The sequence below is a fragment of the Schistocerca americana genome, chromosome 4 (genome assembly GCF_021461395.2).
Source record: "Schistocerca americana isolate TAMUIC-IGC-003095 chromosome 4, iqSchAmer2.1, whole genome shotgun sequence".
Lineage (NCBI taxonomy): Eukaryota > Metazoa > Arthropoda > Insecta > Orthoptera > Acrididae > Schistocerca > Schistocerca americana.
In genome coordinates, this window is record NC_060122.1 from 480,083,373 (window position 1) to 480,108,648 (window position 25,276).

Here is a 25,276-nt window from a genome sequence, read left to right on the forward strand (position 1 = left end):
CCCTTTATCATTTTGCTGAGTTGGGACTATTAGTCTGTCTACGGGTCAGCATCTTAATATTATACATCAGTTTTCCACTGTAGCCATAAATGACGTGCATAGGAAGGAGGCGGTTGTGACCTTTTCAACCTCACTACATGGAACTTGTTTATTAATTTTAATTTCTTGGACCACCACCTCCTCCAAGTAAGCATGACAATCTTGGCTCTAGACACCATGGCTCGCAGTTACACATGAGCAGAGACACACAGGCAGCACCACCTTTGTGGGCGGCTTTGCAATAATTTCTTCATGTTGCCTGAAACACGGCAGTGTAGTATGTTTGAACTACTGACATTTAAAATACCTTACATGACTTGTTATGTAAGCTCCATCTTCTGAAGAGATAAACTCTGCTTTGATATGTTCAGGAAGAACAGGTGTTGAGGTATTACACCTATGGCAGCTACAACCTAAATTAATCCATTTAGTCATGAGTTTCACAGTTGTGTATGTTAGCCTATTTGCAGCCTACTTGGAAAAGTTTCATAAAAGGACAGCTGTATGGACATTTTGACTTGCCTACATTACTTCCATGACATCTAAACTGCTTCAACAAGTTACAATAAATTCAGCATGAAGCGCAGTGGTAAAAACATACTCAAAGCGTATTAAATATCAAACTAAGTGCAGCTGTTTCTTGCAGTTCCCCAAAGACATTTTTCTTGATGCTACACATGACAGTCACACCATCAACTTCCCATTTTCCCTTTGATCCACTTGCTTCTAGGTCTATTAGGTGACAACCCATTTGCTAAAATTTATGGTGTTGTGCAGTTCTGCCACAACTGGGTAACCACCATGTTGTTTTGCATCCTACAGCTTGACATGAAGAATGCAGAAAAGTAATGACTTCTTTAATGTGCTTTCTTCTCTTTTTATGATTAGAAACACATTCTGGCAATTGATCTGTGTTTTGGTCTCATATTAATTTGTGTGTTCTCAGTATGGCTGAACTCAGGACATCTCTTGATGAGATGGATGTTAGCACCAGCAAACAGCTCAGCCGAACCACTAGGAGAATGTTAGTTGCATGTTGTAGGCTACATGAACACAAGATGTGCAACTAGGGATATAGATGTCCAGTAGCAGAGTTCTCTGTTTTTACAGACATCAATTCAGCCAATTAAGCTGAGATACCTGTTCACTGCGATACAATTTCCTCCACCTCATGCCATTGTGTATGCCAAAGCAAGCAAAAATTTTACTGTTATAGAGGTACCAGCTAGCTCCCAGCCATCCAAAACTAAGCTACTTATGAGCTAACCATTTAGCACAAACTAAAAGGCACAGATTGCTACAAACACAACAAGCATAAACCCACTTAGAAGGACAGTTCCCAGCTGTGCAGTTTAGAGACTTGGTGTTACTGCTGAAGGGCCAGATGGCATGGATTATAGAACAGCACTATAAACAAGTACACAATTCTATGTGTCTGCATCATGCTCTGCCCTTTGTCATAGTTTAGTGGTGGCCATTTGTACTTGTGGACAGGTGGATGAAGATCACAGCCACAAAAAAGCTATGCAGTACTTGCAGTGAAGTTGATAAAAAGTGTTTCATAGGTGGCATCACCTCTGATATTATAGGATATAGTGATCAAAGATGTGAAACAAGAAATGCTAGGTGCATTTGTGGAAATTGTTTAGACCTAAGTGTTTCATTTGGATATAAACCAGCTGAGAAGAGGTTGTAAGTAGACATAACATACAAAATGCATCAGGATAGGAGCTATCAGGACGGGTGCTGCTGTAATGAACGTGCTGTTGTTGATTAGCTGCTTCTACAGAGCCATACTGCTATAGATGATGAAAGACTCAAGGGGGTAATCCCTTTTGAAAATTAGAAAAAAAAATTTTTTTTTCCCTTAAAAATTTCTCTGGGATATCTACTTTATTCTAGTGTTCATCCCAGGTCTGCCAGAAACTCCATTCTCGAGTTACATGGTGATTTGTGAGAAAGTGTGTCTGAAAACTTTTAACAGTGAGAAAAAATTAGTCAACATCACTGCCAATGTGGCAGCATTTAATTTCAATGATGGCCAAAGAGGCATTATGGAAATTATGAATGTGCTTGAACTTGAGATCAGACCAGCCTATTACAACTTCAGCACAAAAGTTGACAGAAAGTGTATTGAGTGAGCAGAGCAGCATATGATAGAAGCTGCCAAAGAAGCCTGCAAGACACCATGGCCACACAGAACATGGAGGAGAACCTGCTTTTGGATCTGGAAGAATTGCTGTATGGTCCAGGGATTGTTGACTTGAAGTATGTTTAACTTAATTTCAAAAATGTAACCCAAAACTTAAAAAACAGTTTTTCTGGAACCTGTATTTTTAAAATTGGCAGGAAACATAACTTGGGAACACTACATATGATACTGAGTGGAACTTGATGCCAGCACTGAATTCTCCATCAGCATACGTAGCTTTTTTGTGATATCTTCAAAAGCCTATTTCTGGTGCACATGTATGTCTCAATACTTTGGACAAAGAAAATGATATTTGTTTCAATATGTCACCATTTTGTTAGAACTTAATACTTTTCAATTATCATTTGTATAAATGACTTATACAAAATTAATTTGTTACAGGTCTAATAGGAGGGCTTCGGGAATTCCTGCCAATGACCAATGTTCTGGTTGCAAATGGTCCTTCAGCCTGATACAATGGTTACAGCAAGCATCATAGGTGAACATAAAAATGATTTCTTAAAAACGAAAGTGTAAGGAATAAAACTATTCCATCAGATTTACCATTACTTTTTACTTGACTTGGAAAAAAAGGCTGTTTTTCATGTGTTCAAAGAGTGTTATTCCGTTAATCAATAAACACACTAAGCTGTACCAGACACTGACATGAAATTGAGGAAGAAATTTCTGAAACTTTGAGTCTGGACTGCAGTGTTCATAAAAAAATGAATCTCGATCATGCAGGGGATAAAAGACTTGGGATTCCTTTAAAACTTGATACAGAGATACCAAATATGAAATGAACATATGAATTACAAACTGAAGAGGTATTATAAATATTGTGTGAGGTAAGCAGCCTCAAAAAATAAATAAATAAATAAATTAAATAAAAAAAGACATGACGGCATCTAACACAGGTAACTGGACACATAACAAAACAGCAGACAGATCAGTATGTAGGAGCAGCTGAAAATAACAATTTGTAAAATATATAATCAAGACAATGTAATAGAAATCAAGACGTTAGATGTAATAGATGCACAAAAATGGAAAGATTAGCACACAACAGGACAAGATGGAAGATGTCACCAAACTAACTAGCCCAAGAATTGATACATGAAAATTTTCATTCCTCAAAATTTGTTGCAATGCATTAAAATGAGCAACAATATCTCAGCTTGAAAGCTTTACTCCAGCTGTGTCATCTATCAACATTTAGTTCCCTCCACATCTCTTACATCTTTCTGAATTCTGTGTGAATTTACAAACCACAATCTTCCACTCACCTATTACTATTCGTAGCTCATTAAATTACATTGCTAGTAACTTTACACATTCAGATCTAAACATTAATTTTTTAGCACACAACTACTAATTACAGATGTTGAGATTCCCTGTCACACAACAGTCACTCATTCGTATTTAATTTGTAGGAATACTACATACATATGTGGAAGAAAATATTAGCCACATTCAAAAACTTACGTGTTTGAAATGAAAAGTGTAACCAAGTCCGGAGGTACGTAATCAAACACAGGATTGAAAACATGTGTTTTGGAGAGTATTGCACCATCTGCATAACTGAGAACTCCTTCTGGTGAGACAAAACTATTAAATGCATCTTGATCATAGGAACACAGGTACTTAGGACTCAGCTTGTACATTGGTGCCAAAACAATGACCTGCAAAGATCATTAATACATAAATATTCAATACAACTACTAGCTTAGTAATAGTTAGACTGGTTAAGAATCACAGATTTTAAGAAGTGTAGTGACTCTATAATTACAAGAACTACTTGTTAGTTCTAACATGTGATTTTGAGTCTCTAATGACACAAACAAGTGTATAAAGTTATCTAAACAAAAATTTCTACTACATTTTCATAACTTATCAAACTGTATTTTAATCCTCTGGCAACTCTACGTGATACTCTGCAGAATACACAACACTTCTAAAATAGCAATAAATGATGAATTCCAACAGTCTTTAGCTGCTTCCCACATAAGTTAACTTTCATCGTAAGCCCTGTGCCCTCATTTCAGTTCAGTGTTAGTCAATTAAGGCAAATCCTATGTTCTTGTATCAGCTGATTTTACAAGACTGGTTGATTTTGTTTGGGCTAAATATTTGTCTTTGTTTCCTGTTAAGATTTTGTAAGTCTTATGTGACCACAAAATTGAAATTCTGACATAACTGAACAAGACAAATTAACTTGTTAGGAATGTGATTCAAACATCAAACATCAATGTTATACTTTTTTGTATACAGCATACTCGTGTATTTAGTATCATATGTACCTCACCTCTGTAAACATTTATTTAATAAGTTCTTAAATTACAGATGAAAAATCTACAAGTACTTCATTTTGTGAAACAAACTTTCAAGGAAGTAAGTGTATCCAAGAAAGCATGAAACCAGAAATAAGAGAGCAAATTTACATAATTATATTCAAGGTCTCTTAACCTCTCTATGAAAAACTGAGGAGAAAAATTACAGTGTCATTTAGTGCTGGCAGGAATCTTTTTACAGACATGCCAATAATATTTCTTTACTTTTGTGGAATATGTATATTTAAAGTAAAAACACAAATCAGTTAAGGGTTTCAGTACATCAGTAAAGAAAAGATCTTGCTAATTGAACATCAAAAATTTTTTGATTTCTGTGGTCTATATTTCAATTTGTAGTCTGCTATGTATCCCACAATAATTCCTTAATTTACCTTCCACACATTCTGATTTTTGCTATGGGCTGATGTTGCTTTTTTATTTATTTTAACAATATCCTTTAGAATGATAAGGGAATGGGAAGAGTTCTGATTACTATGTAATTCTGGGATCCAGTCACACGAGTGTTGGGAGAATTTGCAATTTTCTCTTCCTCCTCCTATCTCCAGATTGTGTATACATGATTTTTAAATGGCATCTGTTTTCACCGAGATTTTCATTATTTGTTTGTTGGTATGTTTTGTTATGTTTACAAAAATCAAACAATGGAAACTCCAGGTAGGAATATCAACAATGTAGGAAAAGGTAGACTGATACTTACCATAAAGAAGACACATCAAGTTGCAGACAGGCATAATTAAAAAAACACTTACAGAAAGCTTTCATCAGTAACACACACACACACACACACACACACACACACGACTGCCAACTCCAGCATCTTTGGCCAGTATGCAGCTATCACGTGGGATGCAAGCACCAATCTAGAGGGGGGCAGGGAAGTCTCTTCCCCTTCACCAGCCCCTCTAGATTACTGCTTGCATCATACATGATAGTGCATTCTGGACCAACAAGCTGGAGTTGGCGGTTTTTTTTTTTTTTTGTGTGTGTGTGTGTGTGTGTGTGTGTGTGTGTGTGTGTGTGTGTGTCTTAATTGTGCCTATCTGCAACTTGACATGCCTACAGTGTTGATACGTTTACAGTAATTAAGAGAAGAAGATGCTCTCCAGATTTCCCATTTAAATATACATGACAATTTATGCATAAAAACTGTAAGTGCTTCCTCTGTGAATTCCAACCATAAAATTCTGTATTTAACAAAAACAAAATTTTATTGTCACAAGATAGGATCTTCTTCATAAATATTTTGAAAAATTCGAAATTTAGTAAGTAGTGTATGCTGCAATGTTTTGAAAGTGTGACTTTTTTGTTCTGTCCTGTTATTCACATTACTTTAAGACTAGCAGGAACTGAATTGTGAATTTAAATTCAAACATACAACCATGTACATTTATAAATCATCTGGTTATGATGTAACAGAAACAACACACCATGTCCTGTGCATTTTATTATTTTACAGTTATTGTTTATTTCCCACTGTCAACTACAAGGGGCATTCCTTACTGATTTACACTTTTTTTCCTTCATTCATGGTGCACCATTTGACTCACCATTAGAGATGTACATATGTAGTAATTTGGTCTAACCGTAGGTGGTAGGACAATCACTAGAAGTGTAATCCCTGCACAGAACAGCCCATTTTCCGAACAGCTGTCATTACGTGAGCAGACAATGTGGAGTGTGATCATCAAGGACAGTACTGGAAGATGTGGTTTCTGTGGGAGGTGTGTGTAAGCACTGAGGATATTCACAGGCGACTGGTAGCAAGGTGTGACTTGGCTCCTCTGACTTCTGAAGGCCATCTTCAAACCACTTTCTGGATCCTGTCACACCCACTGCAGGAGAGCTGCTCACAGGTTTTACAAGACTGCGAAATGCTGTTTGCACAGACGTTTCCTCGTAGTCCCAAGTAGGTGGTATCAGAAGAGGCCAAGTCAAGAGAACATGGTGGGTATGGCAATACCAGGAATCTCATTTCAGTGATTACAGCTGTCACTTTCCAACCCGTAGGAGTGTTGTCATATTGCAACTGCACTTTCCATGAAGGTGCACACTCTCCACACACTGCCACCAATCACCTGTGAATATCCACAATGTTTAGGCCCTCCTTCCCCAAAAACTATGTCACCCAGTGCTGTCCTTAATGACCACGCGCCATGTTGTCCACTCATGCAGTGCTAGCAGTTGGGGAACTGGGCTGTACAGTGCAGGGATTTACACTTATAGTGATTGTCCTCCCACCTACAATTAGACCAAATTACTAGATACTTGTAGCTGTAATTATGACTCAACTGACACACCTTCAATGACGGGAAAAAAAATGAAGTTTAAATCAATACGGAATATTCCTCATAATCCACATGCAGCAACACATTAGATGTGAAAAGTGTTTATCATGACAGGATGTGTCTTCTGCAAACGTTAAACTCCCATTTCTCCCAGTAATTAGCAATTCACAGGATAAATATTTATGCTAGTTTCTTCACTGCAATGAACATTTTTTTTAGTTTTTATGAATGATACAAAACACATGAATGACTTTCTGTTTTCTTTTCTATTACAAAACTGCTGCACTACTAGTTCAGCTCTTCTAACGCAAAACAGATACGAGAACTTACCACACTTAAATGAATCACTAGCCACAGAGAAGTGAATCTTCTCACAGATGGAGAGACTTCACTAAAGTGTTAAAACCAATGTTAATGGTTTCTTTTGTCACTGCTTGGAGAACAATTTCATATTTATCAATTTTTATTTTTGTGGTACAATCATTAGTGATGCAACAAACTGCGAAATCCACAATAGTGTGAGCCTGACAAAATGGTTTTCCACATTTTCAGTTACAGTAAAAATAGGAAGCAGTATTCATGTGAACAGCAGAAAAAGAAATCATATACTAGTATATGCAATCCAGAAACAGGTTTATCAAACAACAACTGCCGAAAGAAGTACATAGTTACTTACAGGAACTGAGAAATGTTTAGCTGCAAGGGCAACTGTGTGGCTGCCACAAAGGGCCCTTAGCCCACCATTTGCCATTACTGTATGAGTGCCAATAATAACTTTATTCACCCTGGACATTATAGCAAATATGGCAGAATCAGTTATAACTGTTGTTTGGATTTTACTTTTTCCTAAGCTCAAGGCTAACTCGTGACCCTGGAAGAAATGGACAGCAATACTTTAGAAAACAAGTATTCATTCTCAATGATGGAAATGTAATTAATACTAATACAAACACCACAAATGTATGAAGCATATATAATGAAATAGACGGCAGTCACTATAGCTCTTAATTTATGGATTAAAACCAGCAAACTCTCCTCAACATAATTATTAAGGCTTTCATGGTCACATGTTGACTTATTGCCTGTTGGGTTCCATCTCTGTTTCTTCTGCTGATATTTAACAATTTTCCTGATGTTTTGCCGGCACAAGTGGATGGCACTGTCAAAAGTTCATACTCCATTGCTGGTGGTGGACTGTCTAGTCAACATGTCAACACATTTCATAGCTATGGACAGAATGGTTTAACAATAATACATGTATATTACAGCGCACCTTGAATTTAATAACAGAGCGACCAAATCTAACGAACTGCTCATTCAAAACTTCTACTCTTCTCTGTAATGTCAGAAAGCACTACAGCTTTCACCTGCTCCTGGTTCCGTTCTGCATACAAGTTGATCAAATATATACAATATGACTGCCCAGTGTACACAATACAAATGACACAAACATATATAATCTGAAGGACATGAATTATCCTAATGAACTGACTTATGTTACAGAAGGAGAAAAGTGCAGCAGACAGTTGCAGTTTCTCACTTGCGGCTGCATGGAATAGAAATCATGCCTGTAAGGTCAAGATCATCCTGCAGACATTTATTTAAGGATCTAGGGATATTCACAGTAGCTTCTCAGTATATATACTCTCTTATGAAATTTGTTATTAACAACCAAACCCAATTCAAAAGTAATAGCAGTGTGCATAACTACAATACTAGGAGAAAGGACGATCTTCACTATTCAAGATTAAATCTAACTTTGGCACATAAAGGGGTGAATTATACTGGCACTAAAGTCTTTGGTCACTAACCAAATAGTATCAAAAGCCTGACAGATAACCAACAAGTATTTAAGAAGAAATTAAAAGAATTTCTGAATGACAACTCCTTCTACTCCATAGAGGAATTTTTAGATATAAATTAAGAAAAAAAAAGAAAAAAAACAAAAATATAAAAAAATAATAAAAATAAAAAAAATAAAAAATAAAGAAAAACAAAAAACACAAAAAAAAAATAAAGTTGTTATATTAACTTAAGTATGTTGTTAAATTAACCTAATTATCTCATGTATTGGAAAATTCGACTCGTTCCACATCATTACGAAATATCGTATTCATGATCCATGGAACTAGTACTAATCTAATCTAATCTAAACAAATGATATCTGATTTCCTATAATCTATGAAGTACACTATATATATAAAATCTAAAAGGAAATCAATTATCCTACTAAACTTGCATATCAGGTATTTTAGAAGGTGAGCAGTGTAGCAAAATACATGCAGTTTCTCAACAACACTTGTGACTGCACGGAACACAAAATAGCACACAAGGCCAAGCAACTGTAATTTGATTTCACAATCTATAATGTACACATGATACAAACATATATAATATGAAAGGGGATAAATTATCCTGCAGAAATAATGCATCAGATGTTGCAAAAGGTGGTCAGTGCAGCAACAGTTTCTCAGCAACACTTGCTGCCATGCAGCACTCACAATGGTGTGAGTTTTAGGTATCTACTCTAACAACTGTTCACTTAAAACTTTATATCTTTGAAATTTATTTGTCCTAAATTAATGAGGTTTTTATAGGTTATAGGCATGTGAATTGGTAGTGTAAATCTCAAGTTGCAGGATTTTTCAATTAAAAATAAAGAAGTCTTTTTCATTTTTCTAAATTAACTTTTTCTCAGCTCAGGATGAACTTCTAACAGACAGCTTGGATTAGTTCTGAAGTTTTCGTTTGCAGTTATCAAAAACTGCAATCACTGTGAATGTACAGTATGTTACTGATTTTATAAAGAATGTTACTCAAGAGTGGTTCTATGCATGCTGGAATGTGCGATTAGCCAACAGTGCACATACGCTGCAGTGGTTGTAGCACTTGAGTCACTTGCCCACCTGCAAGAGCCCCTTTAGCTGGTAGGGTAGGCAGGATGCTAAGCTTCCACAATGATGAAAGGCTTAAGAACATCTACAGAGTAGTGGTGAAAGTCAGATTAGCATCCAACAACCGACTTCTTCTCTTCAGGTACACTTCTAAAAACCACTTTTGCCCAAAATGTTGCCATCTGTCTTCCAAAGTGATTAACATGTACTGCAATGATTTAACACTACAAAATCAAAATGCTGTAGTGGTTACTGAAGGTGAGAAAAAAATTGATGTTCATCATCATATGAAAGCTGTCATCAGACAAATGCATAATCTTTCAGGGCTCCAAAATGCGACTCTTTGCAGTAAGGAACAAACTAATACTTTTGATTAATAAAATATCCCAAACAGATGAGTTACAGCAATAATTTGCCCCTACTAAACCACTATTTGTGTCAGAGCTGCCATAGTGGATTAACTCTCCTCATTGCACAAGCACTAGAAGATAAGGCTTGCAACCCAACAATGACCGCATACAGGCACGGTACAACTAAATGCCTCATCCTGCACACCACCAACAACAAAGAGGTCCACCGTCCCATGGGCCTCCAATACAATGCTGTATGAGCCGCACCGTCTCATTAGCAGAACTTCCATCATTTGAATACCACCATGCCCTCTTCTTTGGCTTTCCAGAGATGTGGAGGGATGTAGTAGGGTTAAGTAGTACACAGACACAATGATGGAAGTTCAATTGAGTGGCAACTGATCCAAGAGGTACGACTGTCAAAGACTGCCACTGTTGCTCTGCGATTGCCAGGGCAAAAAACTCCTAACTTGAGCTTTTCTACAATGTTGCCTCATGACACAAAAGTTAACAACAAGCCAACTATAATTGGAAACTAGGCTGATTATTTTGCACATCTGATCTTCGCAACAACTATGTAGAATACCCCTGTTAATTACTAACCAGTGCTATTATACCAGACTTCACACACTGAGTGAGGCGGTGCAGTGGTTAGCACACTGGACTCGCATTCGGGAGGACGCCAGTTCAAATCCGTCTCCAGCCATCCTGATTTAGGTTTTCTGTGATTTCCCTACATTGTTTCAGGCAAATGGCGGGATGGTTCCTTTGAAAGGGCATGGCCGATTTACTTCCTCATCCTTTCCCAATCCGAGCTTGTGCTCCATCTCTAATGACCTCATCGTCGACGGGATGTTGAACTCTAATCTCCTCCTCCTCCTCCTCCTCCTCCAGACTCCACTATTATGAATTTAAACATATAATGTGTGTGGCATCATTATACTATATAGCACTCATTGTATTTCTCTCATTGTGTACCCGCATCTGACAGGAAGTGTTATTTCTTGTATATTCTTTCGACTGCGGCTTTTCAATTATGCTTTGGTTACTCTAGGCCCAGTTTGTGCTCTTTACAGCAAACCACAACTGTTTCGATACATGATGCTCCAGGATAGAACACAATATCACCCCAAACAGATAACATTTAAATCAAGTCTTTCAATCAATCCTTAATTTGTGAACACTTTTACTTAACTACAAGTAACACCCAGTGTTTATCAGATATCAAGTTATCTCATTTCAGTAACAGATATAACAATCAGCTGTTAACATGAACAGACAACATTTATATTTTCTAAAAAAAAAAAAAAATCTACTAACTCGGTGAATAACAAACTCATTTACTCACATGGCAAAATGGTGCACATTCTGCGACTATGACTTCAAATTTTCTGTAAGCAGCAGCTTTCTTCAGGAAAGCTTGAACTGCATTAGATTTCCCTAGAGTCATTATTATTTCATTCGAATGGATATGTTCACTTGCTTGTTGGGCAATGTTATCTGCACTGGTAAAAAAAGGAAGAATGAATGAGTTAAAACTAAAATTTTTTCAATAAAATAACACTGTCAATGCAGAAACTTCGAATACAAAAACTGAAGGGATTATCAGTCAAGCTCTGAACAAAGAATTGCAACAACTGTTTTTTTCAATTTTGGAGAAATATGAGGGACGCAAAATGACAACATTTGTGCTCAGAATGAACACCAGTTTCAAAAAATATCAATGTTCTTATACTGTGATCTCAAAGGAGTTATTTTCATCTTGCCTTAAAACATTGTTCTTATGATAGAAATAACAAAAGCTCTACTTTTCTGCAATTTAATTTTGTAGGGGTAAATTCATCATCGTTACTTTTCTAACAGTTTCTTGCACTTCCGCAACAGTATGTCGTAACAGCATTACGTATACATGACAATGGCAAACATTATTAGTCAACAACTGAAGATTGTCAATACAAACCATTACCAACACCTCCTTGCAGTAATTAGAGAAAAAAAAGGAAAAAAATAACATACAGCAATAATGTGATGTTCATTACATAGTTCTTTAACCAATCATCCAAGCAACAGTTCCTAATGGGAGGGAATCTCCATGGTATACAGTCACTGTAAAGAAATGTATAAAGAGACAGAGTACTGCATAATAAGTTTAAAACAAAGCATAGGGTTCTAGATAGAGACATGCTGAATGAAACGTGTTCTGCTGTCAAGAGAGCAATGTGTGATGCCTTCAGTGGCTACTGTAGCAGAAAGCGTAGCGGAATATTATCAAATGATATTTCACAAGACCCAAAGAAATTCTAGACATATGTAAAGGCTGTTCATGGCACCAAAGTTAATGTCCAGTCTCTAGCGAATGAGACAGGAACTGAAATTGAGGATAGCAAAGCAAAAGCTGAAATGCTTAAATCCATTTCCAAGCGCTGCTTTACCAAGGAAAATCCAGGAGAATTGCCCCCATTTAATCCTTGTATCACGGAAAAGATGAATGAAATGAGTATTAATATCAGTGGTGTTGGGAAACAGCTGAAATTTTTCAAATTGAATGAAGCTCCTGGGCCAGATTGACTCCCGTTAAGATTATATACTGAATTTGCTGCTGAATTAGCTCCTCTTCTGACTATAATCTATTGTAGATCCCTTGAAAAATGCACAGGTCACACCCGTCTACAAGAAGGGTAGTAAAAGTGACATCCACAAACTACTGTCCAATATCCTTGACATCGATTTTTTGTAGAATCTTAGAACATATTATGAGTCCACAAGTAATGAGGTATCTTGAACAGAATGACCTCCTCAGTACCAACCTGCAAGGATTCTGAAAACATTGATCATGTGCAATTCTACTCACACTTTTGTCATGAGGCATACTGAAAGCTTTGGATCAAGGTAACTAGGTAGATGCAGAATTTCTCGATTTCCAATAAGCATCCGACTCAGTACCACACCTATGCTTACTATCAAACATACGATCATATGGGGGGACAAGTAAAATTTGTGACTGGACAGAGGACCTTTTGGTAGGGAGGACGCAGCTTGTTATCTTGGATGGGGATCATCAAGTAACTTCAGATGTGCCCCAGGGAAGTATGTTGCAACCTTGTTGTTCATGTTGTGTATTAATGATCTTGCAGACAATATTAATAGCAACCTCAGACTTTTTGTAGGTGATGCAGTTATCTATAATGAAGTACTGTCTGAAAGAAGTTGCACAAATATTCAGTCAGATCCTAATAAAGTTTCAGAGGGGTGCAGAGTTTGGCAACTTGCTTTAAATGTTCAGAAATGTAAAACTGCACACTTCACAAAATGAAAAAAACATGTAGTAGACTACGACTATAATATCAATAAGTCATAGCTGGAATCAGCCAACTCATACAAATACCTGGGTGTAGCACTTTGTGAGGATATGAAATGGCATGCTCACATAGCTCAGTCATGGTTACAGGAGGTGGTAGTCTTCGGCTTATTTGTAGACTGCTGGGGAAGCAAAATCAGTCTACAAAAGAGACTGCTTACAAATCACTCATGCGACCTGTTCTAGAATATTGCTGAAGTGTGTGGAACCCATAGGACTAACAGGGGATATTGAACATGTACAGAAAAGTGCAGTATGGATGGTCACAGGTTTGTTTGACCCGTGGGAGAGTGTCACAGAGATACTGAAGGAACTGAAATGGAAGACTCTTGAAGATAAACACAAACTATCCCAAGAGAGTGTGGTCTGTTAACAAAGTTTCAAAAGACGGCTTTAAATGATGATTCTAGGGATATACCACAAACCCCTATGATCGCTCACACATGGATCATGAAGACAAGATTAGAGTAATTACTGCATGCACACAGACATTCAAACAATCATTCTTCCTGTGCTCCATATGTGAATGGAACAGAAAGAAACCCTGATAACTGGTACAGTGGAACATACCCTTTGCCTTGCAGCTCATGGTGGTTTCCAGAGTATAGATGTAGATAGCTGAAAATCATCGATACCTGAGTTTATCACACTAATATTTCCTCATTATTGTGCCATTAATAAAAGGGTATAATAAATGAGCCATGAATACTTTTTGTAACAAATGCTAACTGGACTAAACAAGGTTACAAGAGGAAGTGTCCTTTGTTACATTAAGTAAACATCCTATCTTTCTTTCTTTCTTTTTTGTGCAATTTTAAAACTAACAGATCTAATCCCAATTTATTTAATTTTTAATGACTCTTACAGCATCTTAACTGCATAATTTAATGGCACACAAATGTCTCCTTCGGCTATCACCACCCAGTAACAGCAAAAGCATCTTTAACTACCAGATAGGGTTGCAGTGTGTTTCCGCAACTATTCATCAGTGTGTTGAGCCAGCACTGCTGTGCAAACAGACTGGTGGACTCACACAATACTGTAACAAACCAGCTTGCATATGACCCCCAAACAGTACAAGGTGATTAAAAATACCCAACAAAATGTAATTTACACTGTAATTCTCTTCAGTGAAATGGCTCTTATTTTTATCATAGCTTCTGCTATCAAATATTTCAAAGAATGTGGGCTTGAAATTTTCCTAGTGGATAGAATACATTCCCATTTTCTGGTGTGCACCCAGGACATCATTATCTCCTCTCCCCAGAAAAGGAAATAATGATCGCCCAGATGCAGGCCCAAAACATTATTTGATATTTTACGATAATGTCAACAAGAAACTAAAAATCTACCTAAAAAGGTGCATTTCACTGTAATTGCTCCATCTGCTGTGACACTTCTTTTTCAGAGGTTCATATAAAAGTGTAGAACAGTCACACCTTCCTCTGTCTTAGATATGTAAGGCAAGCAGATTATGAAGGAATAGTATTGGTCACCTTGACCTATTCTTAATGTCCTGTTCCTGAATACTTTCATGAGTTGCAGTTACCCACTGATAGTGTAATATGTTGACCCTTTCAAATTTTTTCCGTTTTCAGCAAACATTGCTTGTTTTGTATAATTTTGTCTCTTTAAAGTTTATTACTTGATTTGGTCATCAATTATGTTCAGTTCAGCCTTCCGATCCCTTAAACGTCAAGTGGGGTAGTGATTCGCATGGCAATTTTCCTATTGTGCTATAGTACACTGACATGATCAGTATATCTCAAGGCATTGTGACAGCCCATCATTTGTTTCTAGCATCAGCCATAATTCTCCTCCTTTAAAACAAGGTTCGAAAGAGCTGGAGAAAATCTGTCACTCTGATGATTGACCAAGTCTCAAAAGTGGCCAAAATATCATTTCATACTTTCATTCAACTGGGTAATCCAGGGACATATTTTTGTGCCATCCAGATTAGTTTTTCTGGCATCCTCCAGTCCTTCATAACATTGCACATTTTGTGATAGATAATATTGGACAACTCTTTTAAATGAAAAAAAACATTGTGATAATACGCACCCAGGTCTTCATTTGTCACTTTATCCACTTTAATCAGTAACACACAGACAAGATTACATTTTTAGATTTACCAATCACTATAATCTACACTAAACAAGTACATTTAAGATGCACAACACTCACACAGGAATAATCACTTTTTGTTACCAAATCAACAATGCTATGTATTTCTTTTTCTCAGATACAAGAATGAGGTTTAGGTGCTGTGTGGTAAAAAGACCCCTCAGTATGTCTTGCTATCTAGTATGTTTATTTTTTGAAGTTGTGCCATTTCACAATCACTTTCCTCTACTCTGGCATCTCTTTAATTTATAGGTCTTGATTTCAAATCCATGTTGATTCTCATTTAGTCCATTACCACAAGGTTGAGAGTTCACTAAGGGTATCAATGATACCTGCTGCCTCCTTAGTCTTGGTCAATTAACCTCTGTCTTTTCTTCTCAAAAGACACGATTTTTTTTTCCAATTTAGGGCTCTACCATTTGTCTTGCTTTCTCAGTGCTGCTTTTGCAAGCATAGTGAGCCTGTTTCACTCCTGCTTCTTCGTGAGGATCAAGGGTTGTCATGTTATCTCTCCCAAATGTTCTTCACTATTCTGCCATATTCAATTTTCATGACAGCATTCCAGAATTCTCATGTCATACTATGGTTTGCATAACAGTCTCTCAGCCTCTGCACTACTGTGTCATTTCCTCTATTACTGGAAGAGATTGGACCGAAAATGAAGTGAAGCATAACATGTTCAGGTTAACAAAAAATATATAGACTTTTAAAACAGACTTTATTATAAATAGGAGAAATTCTGTCTGCACATCAATATTTTGAGTAATGTTTTATTCACACAGTTGTAACATTTTTTATCTAGTACATTAACCCTTTAGTGCTGACATGGTGTGCTGTGGGAACCTCACACATTTAAATTTTCATGAATATCTCAACTCCTGTTAGCTTTATATCTAACAGTTATGTATGTTTTCAAATCTTATCCAGTGCAGTCCCCAAAAATCAGTCTTTCCTTCTCATCCTGTCTGGTAAGTCTTCCTTGACCCAGGCTTCTGGGTGGCCTTTCTGAACTGTATCCCTTTCCCTAAACCTCTCTAGTGCTTTTCCCCCATCTTCATCCTTCGCCTTCAACCTTTCCAACATAAGAAGGAGCCACTGGCTCTGAAAGCTTGAAAAAGTTAGTTATGTAAGTAACTGAATTAGAACACACTAAATTTCAGTTATCATAGTTGTTCAGTAGACACAAATATACACTGTGGTGTTTAGGAGATCCCGCATCATCAGTCCTAGTGTAACAAAAATCAAAATAATACCAAGTGGCAATTTTTTAAAAATTTTACAGCAGTTTCATTGTTCTCACATTCCATTTTACATTAAGTGTATCCACTGTCATCTAGTACTGCTATTGTAACTGCTTTCCATGTGAAATAAAAGTCTTGGAGTCAGTTTGCTTTCTGTCATTGTACAGCAACAACTTGATATACAGTACATCTGTATGCACGAAGAAAACAAAAGATGAATACTGAGGTTACTAGAAGAAGTTGAAGCAGAAATAACATATGATTAATTAGATTCAGAGTCATCTGAGAAGTGTGAACAACAGGAACATATAGTATGGATGGTGATGATAATGAAGTAAGTTTTGAAAATAACAGCCGGCCGGAGTGGCCGAGCGGTTAAAGGCGCTACAGTCTGGAACCGCACGACCGCTACGGTCGCAGGTTCGAATCCTGCATCGGGCATGGATGTGTGTGATGTCCTTAGGTTAGTTAGGTTTAAGTAGTTCTAAGTTCTAGGGGACTGATGACCACAGCAGTTAAGTCCCATAGTGCTCAGAGCCATTTGAACCATTTTTTTGAAAATAACAGTGTTATGAAAAGAATAGTTTCCACTCACCATATAGCAGAGATGCTGAGTCACTGACAGCACAACAAGGACTGTCAGAAAGTGAGCTTTCAGTCAAAAAGGCCTTTGTGGAAAATAGACCGACTCCCCCCCCCCCCCCCCCCCCCACACACACACACACACACACATGGCCATAGTCTCTGGCTTCTGGGGCCAGACTGTGAGCAGCAGCGCATCTTGGGAGAGGCAACCAGGTGGTGGGGGTAAGGAGGAGGCTCAGGCAGGGAGAGGCAAGTATAGCGGGGTACGGGTGGGTGATGGTAAAGTGTTGCTTGTGGGATTGTACTCGGACAAGGTGGAGAGAGGGTAGAGCACCTAGTTGCAGGTTAGATGGCGAGCAGGGGGGCAGGGGCACAAAAAGAGAGAATTAAAAAGAATGAGGGTGCATTGATGGTGTACTGCTAGTTCTCATTCCAGCACTACACAGCCCTCTATTCCATCAATGCACCCTCAGTCTTTTTACTAATCTCCTTTCCCACTGCATCCCCCCGCCCTCTGTCTAACCTCCCAATTGCATCTAGCTTCCCTACCCTCTCTCCGCCTTGTCCCAGTATGCTCCCACAAGCAGCACTTTACCATCCCCGGCCACTACCCCACTCCCCCTCTCCGTCCCAGCCTCCTCCTTACCCTGCTTGCCTCCATAATCATAATGCCTTGTTGGCTAAAAGTTCACTTTCTGACAGTCTTTTTGTGTCTACCTGGGACTCAGCATCTCGGCTATAGTGAGCAGCAACTATCCTTTTCATAACGGTGTTACAGTCCATCCCAGATTTTCCATTCTTCAAGTTTTGAATATAACAATTTGCATTTCGAAAAAGACAAATTAATGAAATGGATGAAGAACCCTCCACGAAGAAATGTAAGGGCACAACCTCAAAATACTGTTAGTCTACTACCAGGTGTGAGTCATGTAATCAGAATAGTGAAGTCAATTTTAGACTGCTCCCTTTGTTATTTGATGAAAGTATGTTCAAAAAATATATGTGAGGGAATTCTCCCTAGAAACAAAACAAAAGATATGGCTGAAATTGAGGCTTTTGTTTGGTTATTTATTTTGGCTAGTTTTCACTGCTTTGATCATATGAACCAACAGGACCTTTGGGGCAGAAATGGTTTTGGAATCAACAAATTTCCCGTTCCAACGCATACTATGGTGTCGCCCTCAGACACCACACTTGCTAGGTGGTAGCCTTTAAATCGGCCGCGGTCCATTAGTATACGTCGGACCCGCGTGTCGCCACTATCAGCGATTGCAGACCGAGCACCGCCACACGGTAGGTCTAGTCTAGAGAGACTCCCTAGCACTCACCCCAGTTTTACAGCCGACTTTGCTAGCAATGGTTCACTGACTACAGACGCTCTCATTTGCAGAGACGACAGTTTAGCATAGCCTTCAGCTACGTCATTTGCTACGACCTAGCAAGGCGCCATATTCAGTTACTATGTCTTCTAAACAGACAATATTGTGAATCATGTACCATCAAGAGCGATGTTCATCATTAATGAATTAAAGTTAAGTATCAAACTAATTACGTCTACTTTCTGAATTCTCATTCCTTGTCATGTTCCAGACCTCATGTCAGTATAGTTCTTCCCTCCTCACGCCAGCCTGCGTGAGCTAAAATGCGTGCATTTCGGCCTCCTCTCGTAACACGGTGTTGGCTCTTCTGCCAACCCAACACATATGGTTTGAAGACATTTAAAGCACACAAGAGAGAATGAAAATGGTTAACCTTACAGCTACTAAGGAAGTATGTGAAATGTTCCAGGCAAACTGTAACAAGAACTGCAGTGTCAGAATAAACTACAGTGGATGAACAGTTGGTCACCTTCAGAGGAAAGCGTAGTTTTTGCCAGTATGTACCAAGCAAGACTTAAAAATATGATCTGAAAATTCTAACCACCTGTGATGCCAGGACTTAGTGCATTCTTGCCATGAAGATACTGATCAAAAGAGAGAGAGACTGGTCACACAACATTTCAAACTTGCCACAAGGCCTTATTTCACTGATCAAGGCAACTGAGGGGACTGGCTACAATGTAACAACAGCCAATTGGTGTACTAACTGCAGCTTGTCTAAAGAGCTGCTGAGGAAGTACTTACTTTGGTTGGAACTGTTAATAAAAATAAAACTGAATTTCCTCCTGAATTTGTGAATGTGAAGCAGTGCAAAATAAACAGATGCTTATTTGAATTTCAAAGGTTTTGACAATCACTTCATATGTGATGAACAAGAACTTCATACACAAAGTCTGTATATGTGTGGATGGATATGTGTGTGTGTGTGTGTGTGTGTGTGTGTGTGTGTGTGTGTGTGTGTGTGTGTGTGCGCGCGCGAGTGTATACCCGTCCTTTTTTCCCCCTAAGGTAAGTCTTTCCGCTCCCGGGATTGGAATGACTCCTTACCCTCTCCCTTAAAACCCACATCCTTTCGTCTTTCCCTCTCCTTCCCTCTTTCCTGATGAGGCAACAGTTTGTTGCGAAAGCTTGAATTTTGTTTGTATATTTGTGTGTCTGTCGACCTGCCAGCACTTTCATTTGGTAAGTCACATCATCTTTGTTTTTAGATATATTTTTCCTACGTGGAATGTTTCCCTCTATTATAACCATTTCAATAACAAGGTAGATGACAGTACCTGAGAGAAAAAGAATTCTGAAAACATCATAATGTGCAATTCCACAAAAGCAAGGGTCAATACATTGGATGAAATGTGTGCCACCTACTCCACATCAAGAAGAACAAGGCACTGGTCGTGTGAAATATTTTTCTGTATCCTGCGTATTTCTGGAATATATACTTAAATAATATTTATCAGAAATAATGAGACCAATAATATTACCGGAAGATTGTTCCTACAAGAATGAAAAGATCAGCTGGAAGGTCCCACTACACACAAGAAATCGGAATTTTCAAATCCAACAAATAGTAAAAGGCCAAAATGACAACATAAGAAGATGAAAATCAAGAACCTCCAGCAGAAAGACCAGGGCTAGCTAACAGATATGTGAACAATAGATAAAACAAGAAGGGAAGATGTACAAAGCGCCCCTGAAGTAAAGACATGAAAAAAAAATTCTATGTGAAGTGTATAAAAAATGTGCAAGTCATATAGTTACAATGTGTAATGATGTTCTTTATGTAAAGAGCATGTTTCTGATTTGGAATGAAACATAAAATAATGCTGATGGAAGCGATAGATATGTACCACCTGAACATAGAAAGAAAGAAATATTACTATTTTTATTGCTATCTAGTGTTAATCTTTAAAATAATATTACCAATGCATTTACATTGTATACACATGTTGAAGAGTCTAAGACTTCATTACGATAATATTACAAGGATAGATTGCCACTCAGTATATAGAGGAGACACTGAACCACAGACAGGCAGAACAAAATGACTTCTACACATTTAAGCTTACTGCTGAAAGGTCTTCTTCTGAAAAGATAGATTGCTACTTATCATAAAGACGATGTGTTAAGTTGCAGACAGGCATAAAACACAAGTAAACATATTTAATTGTCCCTGGTTGCAACTTAATGTGTCATCTATATTGTAAGTAACAATCTCTCTTTTCTTTCATTGTTGAAATTCCAACCTGGAGTTTCCGTTTTTTGAAAACACACACACATTTGCACAAGCACAGCTCACACACACATAACAAATGCCTCTGGCTGCTGAGGTTGGACTGTTGTCTGCACTTGTGCTTGATGAGAAGAGCAGTCTGGTGCAGGTGGTGGGGGCAAGGAGGAGGCTGGGGCGGGGAGGGATAGGACGGTAGGAATTGGGGAAGGTGTAGTGCTGCTTGTGGGACCAGCAGGGACGTGGTGGGGACAGGATAGGTGCAGTCGGGAGGTTTGATTTTTGTGTGTGTGTGTATGTGGGGGGGGGGGGGGGGTTCTCTCCTTCAGAAGAAGGTCTTTCAGCTGATGAAAGCTTAAATGCACAGCAGTCTTTTTGTTGTGTGTGTCTGAGGCTCGGTGTCTCCTCTATATAGTGAGTAGCAATCTATCCTTTTTATAATATTGTCATTATTCAATCTTGGACATTTCATTGTTCAATAATATTGCAACATAGAAGTTCTGCAGAGTAACCTCTTTAGTCTCTTAAAGCTTGAGGTGTTTCCAACAGCCAATATCAGTACTAACATTATAATACAACGCACCAGTCCATAAGGATTAACATGAGAATTTTGGCTTGGGGTCAAAACTATGTGTGCAAATACTTACCTAGTTTCAAGCTCAACTTGAAACTCACTGATATGTTCAAGAATTGCGGATTTTAGCTGTGGAATATGTTTGCTGTAATCATCATCATCACCCTCTGATGTTACTATCTTATGAAGAGATTCTTGGGGATCAACCTCCTCTTGTTTGTTCTGGAAACATGACATAAAGCATTCTTGAATGCAGCATAATCTCTATTACAAAAAAATGTCGCACAGTAAATGCATCTGGTTCGTTATTAACAAAGAAAAAAGTCAGTATTCAGCTTCATAAAAATCTTATTGGATTCACTTAGCCGGTTTCAACACATTAATCTGTCAACTTCAACAGTTCAAAATAGGCTGAAAACTTAGGTAAGCAGACATCAAATAAGGATCAGATGACAGTGTACTACAAAGAATCGGCAGAAAATGTACACAAAAATATGTTAAAAACAAATGTACAATAATTTATCATTAGAACCACAATATATCTACATTAAAGAATCAATAAATCAAGTCATATCACAAAAGAATACATAATATATGTGATGACTAGCAAGCAACAGATTTTCAAATTACAAATCATACACAATATATGCAACCAAAGCAATGTCTACCAACATACTGACAACTTGAAGAGAATTTATAATGTCTACATACGAAGTATGAGTGCAAGTGTTCATAAAATCTTAATAACAGTATGCATAGTGGGAGCACTGGTATTCAATGAACCTTATATCATATAAAATATTTAACATAAGCATATAAAAGACAATTAAACCTTGGATTACGTGTAGTACAATCACAGAAGTATTAAAACAGCATTACTTGTAAAGGGAGCTAAACAAAGGCAAGTAAAACATTCTACTTTATTATCAGCCAATATTGGTGCCAAGGACAAATGGAGAAGCACTGACTTTTCAGTATCTTCGGGACAAGACCGATTGCTGGATATGAGTTCTCAGAAGTGGAAGTAAGTAAGCTGCACGCATGTTACAATGCCAGGGTGTGGAGATTGCTGACTGAAGATTGAGAGTGATGTGTAGAACCAATGCCTGTACCTCATATAAATTCTGGCTAGAACCTAGTACATGAAACTTAGTATAACTTGGTAAGCATTTCAGCCAATTAGCATCTTGCAGCCACACATTAAACAAAATTGTAGTCCATGGCTACAACAAGAAATCAAGTTAAAAAACAAAAAACCCATGTTACATTAAAAACCACTGGTACACACTGACTTCAGGCAATAAAATCATCACACAGATTTACTTGAGAAAATGTGAACAAACCAGTTCATAATGTGTAATCTAAAACAACAACAGTTTGACATTAAGTAAGTTACTTTAAATCATTTACCAGAGGATGCCATATAATGGGCAAATACTGCAAATTGAGTATTTTAGAAGGATTTGAAATTTGTAAACATTCCCATCTTAACTCTAAGGATTTGCTGACTGATCACCTCACACTGAAGAATAGATTGTTCTTTGATTTTACAACTTCTCTGCTATGCCTCCAATTATATATTAATGGTTTTTAGCAAAGCATCCCATGATGAACAAGGTAAAATCACATAATGTGCATTGTTCAGTTCATACATTTTAAACAGAGAGAGCGGAAATTTTCAAATACATTGGCCAAAAAGAAGATGATGATGTTGTGGTCTTCAGTCCAGAGACTGGTTTGATGCAGCTCTGCATGCTACTCTATCCTGTGCAAGCTTCTTCATCTCCCAGTACCTACTGCAACCTACATCCTTCTGAATCTGCTTAGTGTATTCATCTCTTGCTCCCTCTATGACTTTTACCCTCCACACTGCCCTCCAATACTAAATTGGTGATCCCTTGATGCCTCAGAATATGCCCTACCAACCAATCCCTTCTTCTAGTCAAGTTGTGAAACAAATTTCTCTTCTCTCCAATTCTATTCAATACCTCCTCATTAGTTATGTGATTTACCCATCTAATCTTCAGCATTCTTCTGTAGCACCACATTTCGAAAGCATCTATTCTCTTCTTGCCTAAACTATTTATTGTCCATGTTTCACTTCCATACATGGCTACACTCCATACAAATAGTTTCAGAAACAACTTCCTGACACTTAAATCTATACTCGATGTTAACAAATTTCTCTTCTTCAGAAATGCTTTCCTTGCCATTGCCATTCTACATTTTATATCCTCTCTACTTCGACCATCGTCAGTTATTTTGATCCCCAAACAGAAAAACTCATTTACTACTTTAAGGGTCTCATTTCCTAATCTAATTCCCACAGCATCACCCAAATTAATTCACCTACATTCCATTATCCTCATTTTGCTTTTGTTGATGTTCATCTTATATCCTCCTTTCAACACATTGTCCATTCCATTCAGCTGCTCTTCTAGGTCCTTTGCTATCTCTGACAGAATTACAATGTCATCGGCAAACCTCAAAGTTTTTATTTATTCTCCAAGGATTTTAATTCCTACTCTGAATTTTTCTTTTGTTTCCTTCACTGCTAGCTCAATATACAGATTGAATAACATCGGGATAGGCTACAACCCTGTCTCATTCCCTTCCCAACCACTGCTTCCCTTTCATGCCCCTCGACTCTTATAACTGCCATCTGGTTTCTGTACAAACTGTAAATAGCCTTTTGCTCCCTGTATTTGACCCCTGCCACTTTCAGAATCTGAAAGAGAGTATTCCAGTCAACATTGTCAAAAGCTTTCTCTAAGTCTACAAATGCTAGAAACGTAGGTTTGCTTTTCCTTAATCTACTTTCTAAGATAAATCACAGGGTCAGTATTGCCTCATGTGTTCCAACATTTCTACAGAATCCAAACTGACCTTCCCTGAGGTCAGCTTCTACCAGTTTTTCCATTAATCTGTAAAGAATTCCATTTAGTATTTTGCAGCCGTGGCTTATTAAGCTGATAGTTCAGTAATTTTCACATCTGTTAACACCTGCTTTCTTTGGGATTGAAATTATTATATTCTTCTTGAAGTCTGAGGGTATTTCACCTGTCTCATACATCTTGCTCACTAGACGGTAGAGTTTTGTTAGGCCTGGCTCTCCCAAGGCTGTCAGCAGTTCTAATGGAATGTTGTCTACTCCTGGGGCCTTGTTTCAATTTAGGTCTTTCAGTGCTCTGTCAAACTCTTCACGCAGTATCATATCTCCTATTTCATCTTCATCTAGATCCTCTTCCATTTCCATAATATTGTCCTCAAGAGCATCGCCCTTGTATAGACCCTCTATATACTCCTTCCACCTTTCTGCTTTCCCTTCTTTGCTTAGAACTCGGTTTCCATCTCAGCTCTTGATATTCATGCAAGTGGTTCTCTTTTCACCAAAGGTCTCTCTAATTTTCCTGTAGGCATTATCTATCTTATCCTTAGTGATATGTGCCTCTACATCCTTACATTTGTCCTCTGACCATCCCTGCTTAGCCATTTTGCACTTCCTGTCGATCTCATTTTTGAGACGTTTGTATTCCTTTTTGTCTGCTTCATTTACTGCATTTTTGTATTTTCTCCTTTCATCAATTAAATTCAGTATCTCTTCTGTTACTCAAGGATTTCTCTTGGCCCTCCTCTTTTTACCTACTTGATCCTCTGCTGCCTTCACTATTTCATCTC

The 25,276-nt window shown here is 37.8% G+C and overlaps 1 protein-coding gene across 1 annotated transcript in view; it reads right to left on the bottom strand.

Annotated features, from left to right (window-relative positions):
• Positions 1-25,276, bottom strand: part of LOC124613131 (translation initiation factor eIF-2B subunit beta) — a 68,417-nt gene that overhangs the window by 19,436 nt on the left and 23,705 nt on the right. Inside the window, exons 4-7 of the mRNA XM_047141748.1 lie at positions 21,672-21,820; positions 11,459-11,615; positions 7,543-7,737; positions 3,716-3,912 (exon numbers count right to left, since the gene is read on the bottom strand). Coding sequence (XP_046997704.1) covers positions 3,716-3,912; positions 7,543-7,737; positions 11,459-11,615; positions 21,672-21,820 — 698 coding nt within the window. The remainder of the gene's footprint in view (positions 1-3,715; positions 3,913-7,542; positions 7,738-11,458; positions 11,616-21,671; positions 21,821-25,276) is intronic.